This window comes from Mytilus californianus, unplaced genomic scaffold, assembly GCF_021869535.1.
Source record: "Mytilus californianus isolate M0D057914Y unplaced genomic scaffold, xbMytCali1.0.p SCAF_8, whole genome shotgun sequence".
Taxonomy (NCBI): Eukaryota; Metazoa; Mollusca; class Bivalvia; order Mytilida; family Mytilidae; genus Mytilus; species Mytilus californianus.
The window spans coordinates 69,304,179-69,316,336 of record NW_026262734.1 but is presented as its reverse complement, the minus strand read 5'-3'; the positions used below and the strand labels follow the sequence as shown (position 1 = coordinate 69,316,336).

The 12,158-nt window shown below is 33.9% G+C and overlaps 1 protein-coding gene across 3 annotated transcripts in view; it reads right to left on the bottom strand.

The window, feature by feature from the left end:
- The window catches only part of LOC127712174 (2'-5'-oligoadenylate synthase 3-like), a 32,131-nt gene that overhangs the window by 11,892 nt on the left and 8,081 nt on the right, over window positions 1–12,158 (bottom strand). Inside the window, exons 5-6 of one of the 3 annotated variants that reach the window (XM_052218471.1) lie at window positions 9,512–9,699; window positions 821–1,101 (exon numbers count right to left, since the gene is read on the bottom strand). In XM_052218471.1, coding sequence (XP_052074431.1) covers window positions 936–1,101; window positions 9,512–9,699 — 354 coding nt within the window. In that variant the 3' untranslated portion in view covers window positions 821–935. Of the gene's footprint in view, window positions 1–820; window positions 1,102–5,763; window positions 6,046–9,511; window positions 9,700–12,158 lie in introns of those variants that run through there. The other 2 variants (XM_052218469.1, XM_052218472.1) reach the window with 2 other exon arrangements.

The following is a 12,158-nucleotide window of genomic DNA, read 5'->3' as shown; positions in this document are numbered from 1 at the left end:
AAGACATGTCAATGTAAAGAAATTAAATTTTACACCTATGTTTTACGAACTGTCATAAGAAATGATGGCGCGTATCAAAATAGATCTATTTTAGAGCCAATAACTGCAGGATGTGCCTGTATACGCCGTCCCTCATATCGTAAACGCATAACAATGTCAAATTGTTAGAATCGATATTTGCGATTGAAAATAGAGAGGTCAATACTAATGGGAAGGAGTTCTTTAGGTACAGACTGGGTCTACTGAGACGATTATAATGATTGTAGATAAAAATCGATATTTCTAGTTTAAAATGAGACTCATTGCATCGCATTATCATTATATTATGTTACATTAAAATTCAATACAAGGAGCTGGCAACGTGAAATTGAGTTAGTTTTTTCAATCCACTGGACATAGTATATATCTAATAAGAGTAGAAATACCATCTTGATGCATATGCTAGATGAAATCGAATAGTTTGCAAGTTACCTAGATTATCAGCCATAAAGTACTAATGGGAGGGTTGGGCGCCCGCTAACATGTTAAATCCTGCCACCGTGATTTTGTATATTTTTATCCAAAGACAGGAGCCTTAAATTCTGTATATCAAATTTGTTTTTCGCTTGTGGTTTTGTACATAAATCAGGCCGTTGGTTTTCTCATTTGAATTGTTTTACATTTTGTGATACAGTGGATTTTATAGCTTGCTATGTGGTTGTTGTTTTTTTTTCAATGTTGAGGACCGTACGGTGACCTATAGTTGCTAACATCTACGACAATTGGTTTCTGGTGGATTGTTGTCTCATTTGCAATCAAACCGCATCTCCTTATTTTAAAAGGCCTCGGAGGCAGAGTGGTCTAAGTAGTTCAACTACTGTATTATGGTCGACAATTTAAAAAATAAATGTTACAGGCATGCTCATCATTAGGTAATGAATAGTTCCAAAATTTTCTCAGGATACCACACAACCACTTTCTTCTGAAAATTCTGGCAATCCTTCGAGTTTTCGCTGCAGTTGTTTACCTTTGGATTCTATGCGGGAACAATCTGTAGACATATTCGGATCAGATGCAACGTCATGATATGGATTAGATGGGTCCAAAACATATGGACGATTCCTGGGAATTTATAAGTATAAATTTGAACTAAAGTTATAAGAAAAATATTCAGAGATAGTAACTTAAGCAATGTAAATTAAAAAAAAAACTTAAACAGTTTTGCATTACATTTACAATACATATTAATGTGTCTGTATATTGCATACTTGCAAGTTAGAAAATCCGGTTCAGTGTGTTGGTCTCTTACAAAGCAGGGTTCATATTCATTAACATCGTATAAAAATAGGAAGATGTGACCAATGAGACAACACTCCACTATAAAAATCAGTCGAAAAGGGCTTAACTCATCAGATCGATACAAATCAGAAAAACATTGTCCAGATAGGCATATAATAGTTGCCATGGGAAGTTCACCAATCCATCATGTTAGATAGAAACTAATTCTATTGTTGAAACAGATATAATGCTGTAAACAATTGTGTGCTCTACAAGGATCACCAGTCCTTCATCTTTCATCTGATACCTTAATTACTAAAATATATGCTACATAGTTTAAGATTTACACCTGTTCGTACTACTTTCCAGTATGTTCTTTTGCCACCGGGCCCGATTGGGTGGTGTTGCAGCTTACAAAGTCTATCCAAATTATTTTTGCAAAGAATTCCGCTTAAGCCGGTGCTAGGGGCCGTCTGAAACTTGCAGTGACGTGAGAGTTTTTTGCTCCGTGTTGAGGTCTCACTGTGACTTTGAGACGAAGAACAGCAATAAAAGCATTAAAACGCTTCCTTTTTATTAGTTATTCAAAATAATATTTAATTTATTGTACAATTGTTGAGAGAAAGTTTTGAGGTTTAACTATGGTTACTTAACTGATTTTTTTTTACCACGCATGCTCTAAGTTGGCATGACGTGCCTATCGTATGTCTCGATGAGAAATTTCCTTTTTGCAAAATTGTTTTGATGTATTTTCCACTTTGCAACGTTATTTGTCCCAGGGTATGTGAAACATTCCCGGATGCCTAACATTTTCAAATTAACAATAGTGTGCAATTATAGTGGTCAAAGCTGAAGGAAAATACATGTTATTGTTGAGTGAATGTTTATTGTTTCTATAAATATCAGCAATGAGGATGTTCATTCTTTTGTACTCTTTTTGTCTTTTTTTTCCAACTGAGCGATATTCATCTGACCCATTCATTTCACTTTATAAATATTTTTTACTGGCGAATTTGTTTGGTAAAAATGTGCTATATAAACCGTACTGACGGAATCGCAAGCACAATCTAGAAGTGTTGATCTACAGTTTTAATCATGACTTACAAGGTTTGTTACAGTTATATACGACTTTGTGATTTTTTTATAACTTGTGTCACATAAGATATATTTCTATCAAGATCAGAAATGCCACGTGTAAACCGTGAAAATCTACATGTATGTTCTGAGTAATTTCTACAGTGCTGCCTTTTATTGGTTAATGTGAAAATGAGAAAGCAACAACTAAAACATGACGAAACCTCAAAAGGCCAACAATCTTTTCAGCACTATTGCCAAATGTCTATATGTATATGACTAGATTTAAATCGCACGAAGTCTAAAAAATGATTTAAACAGATTATTTCAGTGACTGTCTTAAAATTAACCTGAAGTTATGTAAACTTTGATCCAAATTTTTAGCAATTAGGAGATTTTGAGGAAGTTTAGACAACGCCGTGTTCTAAACAAATCCGACATGCTCTCCTTTTTTTGGAACTGAACATTTTCCATGACCACCAACTTCTAAATATACACGTACCATTTGATTTATTTTATAAACTTGAAGCTGAATATCACCATGAAACGATTATCTAATATGCTTTATAGTTTGAGATACGGGACGAATTTCAACGGATCCGACTATTTGTTTGTGTAAATATAATACAATAACATTATAATAATGATGAATTAATTCATACAAATTAATTGACTATTCAAGATCACAGATAACAATTTCAAACCAACTGCGTATAACATAGAAATAGAGATAAGCGTGTATCACGTATGGTTTGAACAGGAATTTGATTTCAAAACACAAAATTTTCCAAGCAGAAAACTAAAGGCTTAACTTAACAACCACCCTGTCACTTACCGAAAAAACCACATTCGTGTATTTTCTAGATTGACTTGGTAATCCGTAATTACCAATTATAACATCCAAGATACATATGCAAAGTTGATGGAAAAATTAATGAAAATAACGCTTTATAGATTGTATGCATCAAGAGCTCTTTTCGGTATTTAGCTTCATCAGGAACGCTCAAAGTCAAATATTCAAAAGCAATCATGGATGTATTTCTTAACTACCGAATGACGTGAAGAGCTATATGACCAAAAGTACATAAAAATGTATACCTTAGATCTAAAAATGTATACCTTAGATCTAAAAATGTATACCTTAGATCTAAAAATGCCAGGTTTTTTTTCAAATTCTATATTATAAAGCAGGAACAGTGTACTTTGTTCTACAAAGTGCTATATTCTTTTTGATGAACCATTCTCATGCAAATTTATCACATTGTACCCTAGATTATGCGACAACTGACAAAGTTGAAACAATGTTCTATTTGTATGTGAAATATATATACAGTGCTAATTATCGTTATTATCATACTTCCCTAATTTAAAAAGAAAGCTACCGTGTTACAAACATTATATACTGTAGACAATAAAACACAGTTAACTTTTTCAAACAAGGTTTTATACTCACGCAATTTAAAAAAAAATGTAACAAAACTTAAGGTTATCCGATAACTAAAAACACCTAATTTTAAGGTAAGAATGTAGAAAAGGCAATCTTGGTGATTTTAATGAAATTCTACATGCGATGTTATACTTATAAGTTAGGTGGTCATATCGTTCGTAAAATAGTTTATACTTGTAAAAATGTGTGCATTGGCATTTCAAATCGCTTAAGTACGATAAGTAAGATCGTTTGCATAAACCTTTTTCGATAAACAGAAAAAAATAAACAAATTTTAATATCGAATAGAAGAGTTTGTTTCGAAGGAAAGTCACAGTGTTAAATAATTATGTAGATGAATGTCAATCTTCGAGAAATTTTATAGACATCAAATAAGTTATGATGAATACAGTATTGTTGAAACAGCAATTCCTAACACAACACAATTATAGATACGAAAAGACATATTTGGGGGCCGGCCTAAACCCGCCGCCTGGTCCTGGATTTTCTCGCTGTGTTGAAGACCCACTGGTGGCCTTGGACTGTTTTCTGCTCTTTGGTCGGGTTGTTGTCTCTTTGACACATTCTCCGTTTCCATTCTCTATTCGATTTAGTTATATATAATAAGTATTTCTTATCAACCCCTCCTCATCGCCCTTTATTAATTTTGAATTCTTATCTTATTTGTTGTATAGAAAAAACGATTTCAATACGATAAATGAAAATGCTAGTTATAATAGTACTAAGTAGACTTTTGTTTTGTCTGACATATTTGATTATTAATATTATATATAAATTATGAGAAAAAATTATTTAATATCTAATCAATTGATGATCTATCCATATATATATATATTTACAGCTTTGTTATTGATGTATTTGTTTTACTTCTTATGTATACGGAGTATACAGTACTATTAGAGGAAACTGTAATGAAACCAGATCGTTCCGATCTCTGACACACGAAACACGTTATATGCTTCCAGGTGCTGTAATGAGTTATACACACGGCGAATTGAAATCAGTTAACCAATCATTTGTCAATATTATACGCAGACCTTATCCAACTACATGTGGAGTGCCATTCAACTATCAGGGATATTCACAGAGGGCGTTATGTCCATGGACTTTTGTACGGAATATAGACGAAAACAGAATGCCTAGAGAAATAACTGAAGCAAATGGTTTAACAGTTCGGCGTGGAAAGACATGTCAATGTAAAGAAATTAAATTTTACACCTATGTTTTACGAACTGTCATAAGAAATGATGGCGCGTATCAAAATAGATCTATTTTAGAGCCAATATCTGCAGGATGTGCCTGTATACGCCGTCCCTCATATCGTAAACGCATAACAATGTCAAATTGTTAGAATCGATATTTGCGATTGAAAATAGAGAGGTCAATACTAACGGGAAGGAGTTCGTTAGGTACAGACTGGGTCTACTGAGACGACTATAATGATTGTAGATAAAAATCGATATTTCTAGTTTAAAATGAGACTCATTGCATCGCATTTTCATTATATTATGTTACATTAAAATTCAATACAAGGAGCTGGCAACGTGAAATTGAATTAGTTTTCAATCCACTTGACATAGTATATATCTAATAAGAGTAGAAATATCATCTTGATGCATATGCTAGATGAAATCGAATAGTTTGTAAGTTACCTAGATTATCATCCATCAAGTACTAATGGGAGGGTTGGGCGCCCGCTAACATGTTAAATCCTGCCGCCGTGATTTTGTATATTGTTATCCAAAGTCAGGAGCGTGAAATTCTGTATATCAAATTTGTTTTTCGCTTGTGGTTTTGTACATAAATCAGGCCGTTGGTTTTCTCATTGGAATTGTTTTACATTTTGTGAGATAGGGGGCTTTATAGCTTGCTATGTGTTTTTTTTTCAATGTTGAGGGCCGTACGGTGACCTATAGTTGCTAACAATTGGTTTCTGGTGGATTGTTGTCTCATTTGCAATCAAACCGCATCTCCTTATTTTAAAAGGCCTCGGAGGCAGAGTGGTCTAAGTAGTTCAACTACTGTATTATGGTCGACAATTTAAAAAATAAAATGTTACAGGCATGCTCATCATTAGGTAATGAATAGTTCCAAAAGTTTCTCAGGATACCACACAACCACTTTCTTCTGAAAATTCTGGCAATCCTTCGAGTTTTCGCTGCAGTTGTTTACCTTTGGATTCTATGCGGGAACAATATGTAGACATATTCGGATCAGATGCAACGTCATGATATGGATTAGATGGGTCCAAAACATATGGACGATTCCTGGGAATTTATAAGTATAAATATGAACTAAAGTTATAAGAAAAATATTAAGAGATAGTAACTAAAGCAATAAAAATTAAAAAAAAAAACCTTAAACAGTTTTCCAATTACATTTACAATACATATTAATGTGTCTGTATATTGCATACTTGCAAGTTAGAAAATCCGGTTCAGTGTGTTGGTCTCTTACAAAGCAGGGTTCATATTCATTAACATCGTATAAAAATAGGAAGATGTGACCAATGAGACACCACTCCACTATTAAAATCAGCCGAAAAGGGCTTAACTCATTAGATCGATACAAATCAGAAAAACAATGTTTAGATAGGCATATAATAGTTGCCATGGGAAGTTCACCAATCCATCACACCTGTAGCCAGGGGGGTCGAGGGGTTCATACGACCCCCCCCCCTTGAAAACAAATACGCACTGTTAAAGTCGACGTTCTGTTTGAATTGTAACTGTTATAGTTGAGTATAATTTTATCGAACCCCCCTCCCCCTTCCCCTCCTCCCCCCATGGAAATTCCTGGCTACGGGCCTGTCCATCATGTTAGATAGTAACTAATTCTATTGTTGAAACAGATACAATGCTGTAAACAATGCCTAGATTACTATCCGTATGTAAGTATATCTTTTAGAGTGTACTGTTTCCTCGTTCACAATAACAGCAAAGTGAAACAGAGACTCTCAATAATGACGACTTCAGTATGTATACTAAAGAAATTTATCCTGGTGAACTTACTTTAAATAAAGCTAATACTAACAATGACCACTGCCCTTTCCTCGATCTTGATATCTATATCATTAACGGAAAGCTTTATACTAAAATATATGATAAAAGAGATGATTTTTCATTTCCTATCGTTAATTATCCATTTTTAGATGGTGACGTTCCCTTGTCACCATCTTACGGTGTTTATATATCTCAACTTGTACGATTCGCTCGTGTATGTAACAATGTTTTAGATTTTAACGAAAGAAATCTATGTATTACTGAAAAATTATTACACCAGGGTTTTCGATATCACAAACTAGTCAAAACATTTACTAAATTTTATCATCGGTATAAGGACATCATTCGTAAATATAGCTCAACATGCAGACTTCTTATACGTTCAGGTATTTCACATCCAATTTTTTATGGAAATATTCTTTATAAAGCACAAAAATGTCAGTATTCTCCTCTGAAGCTAACAAAACCTTTAAATAGACTTATTAAGAAAGGATATAGTTACGATACTGTTGTCAGGTCATTAAAGATTGCATATTTTGGCGTTAATATTGATTCACTTATAGGGTCTTTGCATCGGCACTAAACACATTTATTTAAAAACCAGTTGTTGGCATGACACGGGTTATGTTCTTCTCATATATGTTATGATGGTATGATACTAAACCCCTAACGGGAAGGATTGTGCCTGATATTCATATGATGTAGACATAATCTTTCAATCAGTTTAATTGAAGTCTGGAGCTGGCATGTCAGTTAACTGCTAGTAGTCTGTTGTTATTTATGTATTATTGTCATTTTGTTTATTTTCTTTGGTTACATCTTCTGACATCAGACTCGGACTTCTCTTGAACTGAATTTTAATGTACGTATTGTTATGCGTTTACTTTTCTACATTGGCTAGAGGTATAGGGGGAGGGTTGAGATCTCATAAACATGTTTAACCCCGCCGCATTTTTGCGCCTGTCCCAAGTCAGGAGCCTCTAGCCTTTGTCAGTCTTGTATTATTTTTAATTTTAGTTTCTTGTGTACAATTTGGAGTTTAGTATGGCGTTCATTATCACTGAACTAGTATATATATTTGTTTAGGGGCCAGCTGAAGGACGCCTCCGGGTGCGGGAATTTCTCGCTGCATTGAAGACCTGTTGGTGACCTTCTGCTGTTGTCTGTTCTATGGTCGGGTTGTTGTCTCTTTGACACATTCCCCATTTCCATTCTCAATTTTACTTATTCCATGAACAATACTGTTAATGTATCTATCATTAAATAGTATGGCCGGTTTTATCACGTCAAGAAATAATAACTTGAATTTATATAAGTTATAGATAGTGCATATTGTAAGGTTTTTCTTGTCGTATAACAAACCGAGGGGTGTCAGGATTGATCAAATGAAAGAACGACCGTAGGAAGGGCTTTCTTTGGGCAATTCTGACACCCCGAAGTGTGTTATACGACAAAAACAACCTTTAAAATATGCATAATCTGACTTATGTCTTATATACCGCCAAAAACTATTATTTTCTGCAAAGATTTGCACGATTTGCATCCTATGTTACCGACCACACTAATGTGGAATATTGTTTTATTGAAGCGTCCAGGACTTAATACGCCCTACAGCTTATTTATAATAATGTGAAATAAACATTAATTAATCTAGATATAAACTTTTGAAATCATTGTTCAGTTACATAAAAATATTACTGTAATTGCAAGACACAAATGAAATGTTACGGTGTATGAAAAATACAAGTAACTATGTAAGTAATTTATTGCATCAAGTTAGTTTATGAAAGGGGATGCTATTATTTTTTTTTTCTTACATTTCTATCCCGGAAAGCATATTATTTTTCAAACAATTTTTAAACGAACTATGACGAATAATTGTTTTCTCTCTTTTGTTTGGCAATATATATTTTTTATAACTGAGAATAAGGATTAAATCTTATACCCCCCCCCCCCCCAAATAAAAAAACCCACCCAATTATAAAACACGCGGTTGTATTTCTATATTCTATAGAAAAGTAGAATATTTGTTCATTTGATCATTTGATGAAGGAAAAGGTGTTATATATACATGTAAAAAGTTAAGAACTGCCACGAAGAGAACACTGATACGTGTACATATAACACGAAAAATAAATATCCATTGGTCAAAGTATGATTTCCAATATAGTGTAAATGAAAAAGATTTGCAAAATCCTACAACCAATGTGATAAATCTGGCTTGTTTTAAAAGTGTTATGAAAAGTTTTGCATTATTTAATTCATCTTCCATAATGTCCCTTTATTGTAGCGATGAATTACCAAAACTTCGCATTATTTTGTTTTAAAGTTAAAATGTGCGTCAACGACGACTTTTTTGGTATTTCAGTCTAATAAACAGAGGAAAGGATTGTTTCTGCCTTAAACCCATCAAAGATGGAAAATTAAAAAGTAAAACCCCAATCAATTGGCAACAACACACAATAATTATCATACGAATTACATGTTTAAGTAAGTTATAGTTTTATTCAGGAAAATAATGACCTTACACAGGTCTTTATTTTTTGCCTTACAGCAAATTTCATTGAAACTTGGTATCGTCCGGGTTGATTCTTCAAAAGAAAGACCTATCGTTCTGAAAGAAAATAACTCCATATAGGTATATAGAAATAAAAGAATTCATAGAAATTAAATCAGTCACATTTCGTGTTGTTTTATGCCCCAAAGTGATATTTACACCAAATACACTCACCTGCCAAGTTCCTGTATGTAATCTGAAGGAGTATAATGATCGCTAAAGGCAATTGTGGATTCTCCAAAAGTCACAAGTAAAGCAACGACTTTAGTCATTAGTTGCTTCATTGTGAAGTTATTTGGCTCGCCATTTTCTCTCCACATATGAATTACAAGTAGTTCAATACAATAAGATGTTAACTCTACCTACAAGACAAATTGATAATCCCCTATTATCGAAATGCAAATTTATTTTTCTTCTAAGAACTACTACAATAGAGTTATGAGGAAGAACGACTGTAATCGACACTTTTTAAGTTTTACGGTTACCATCATGAATTAGTTGACCGATACAATATATATGTGTCTCAACTTACTAGCGACATGTTTTCGCAGTTTTAATTTTTCAGAGGTAGGTAGGTAGTCGTCTTATCTGTTCTTTCACCGACTGAGTCATATTCCTGATTATAACATTTTGACTGAGTGTTGATTTGCATGTCGGGTGATACCTGCATAGCAGGAGACGCTTACATTGTCGACACACCCGAGTTCAGTCGATTCCCTGAGTTTTCATTATTATCATTGATTTGTCTTCATAACTGATTAAAGAGACTTAAACACCGGTAAACTCTGTTGCCTATTTTTACTCTGATGATTGAAGTAAAATTTATGATATTGTCGTATTAACGAAAAGGATGCATGTAGATTAAAATCTGATAAAGCATTCATTTCCCTTTAGCAGACATTTGGAATTGATACATATTTTGGATTGTACAAAATCCTTAATTTTAGGTTTAAGTTTTTTATGGACGATCTTCCAGACACATTTTCATTATTGGCTGACCATGTTGATAATTGGAATGTCCTTTGATGGTTTACAAATAAGAAGGAATATATATATAGGAAAGAGGAAGGAGTATTTTAATATCATAAGATCAAAGGTCAAGGCCACAGCAGCTCTTTCTTTTGGTAATAACTTGATGTACAGTTGTGGGATTTTAATAAAACTTCAACAAGTAGATTATAGACAAAAACTTTAAGCCTATTGATTTCAAGGCCAAAAGGAAATAGATTAAGGTCAAGGTTGAAAAATAGACAGCTATATACACATTAAATGAAATACTTAAAAATCATGTTTTCAAAATAAAATCTTTTAACTATGGCTTTTAATTTGGTTGGAACATATGGGCATGTGCTTTAAAGCCATGGTTGACCTGCCGACATATTTTTCATAAAACATTTTAAGGGGACTTCCATTTGATTTGCGGATGGTTGTTGTGGAGGATTTTTCGGGACAGAATGTTGCTTTTCATCTATTATTAGGTAGACTATATTCATCTCGCTTGGAAAAATTACATTTTGCAATCATATTTTCCATTTTGTACACAATTGTCTCCTGAATTTTGTTGGGCAAAGTATTTATGTTCATCCTGTCTGGGGAAGTATTATTTAAGAAATAATTCCTTCATGTCATGCTCTATGCTCATTTAAACATGGGTAGGCATTATATTTGTCGATATTTTACACTGAGCGTTAGCGAGGTGCAAAATATCGACAAATATAATGCCTACCCATGTTAAAATGAGCATAGAGCATGACATGAAGGAATTATTTCGATTCTAATAGGACAAATACGGTATTTTTATAGGTCGAAGCGTACAAGTATACCTAAGGAATGTTTGGCTGTTCCTAATTCCTCCCAAATAAACGTGTACAAAATATACCGAAAAAACGGTTCTGCAATAGAATTATGAAATAAACAGATTTAAAAAACTTTTGATAAATAATTCTAACATTTATTATTCTAAAATAGAACAATAAATATCAAACAAGTTTTTGTTTCTGTTCAGAGATTTCTTTACGTCACAGCTCATAACGATGGTGGAAATGGCGGGTGACAGTTGCACATGAAGGTAAGACACATTTATTCCTTATTCACCATGTTAATAGTGATTGTTCCCCCAGTGATTGTAGCGTTGGTGAAAATGTTTAAATCGGACAGTGGATTTCTCGCTAAAGAGGATGAAACAGCGATCTGGCATGAATTATTCTGTGCAGATGTGGCACTAGCATTTGACTCTGTTTTGTTTTCATTCAAAGCAGAATCTGAATTGGCGGTTGCAACTCGCTGAAGTGTATTGGAAAGCTCTCTACGTTGCTTGTCAGTTGGACCTTCAATGTAGCTGTCCAAAGATTTAACATTCCGGTGTCCCGTTACAGACATAATAGCCCGGTCATCGACTCCCGCTCTTTTCAATCCTGTTGCCACAGTGGCTCTCAAGCAGTGGTTTGTGTATCTGATAGATGGACCAGCTTCTTCAGATATTCTTGACATCATACTTGCCAATTTGTTTTTGCCAATTGGTTGTGCAGCATACCATATAGTTGGTTTAGGATACTGGAGTGCTTGCTGAAAAAATGCTGTACACCTTGGACTAAGCTTTCCTAGATAAAAGTCCAAGCTAAACACTGGACAGTGAATGTCCCCAGGTTTAGCGTACATTCTTACGTCCCTTGAATTTTCTTTTGAGTCTACACCATGATGTGTTTTGTCACACTCATTGTAAGTCATTTTGTAGTACTCTTGTCCTTTGTCATCTTTACATTTTGCATAAGTTGTTTTCTTCAAATCAGTAAGCCCCTCCTGTCCCCTCCTTCCAAAATTC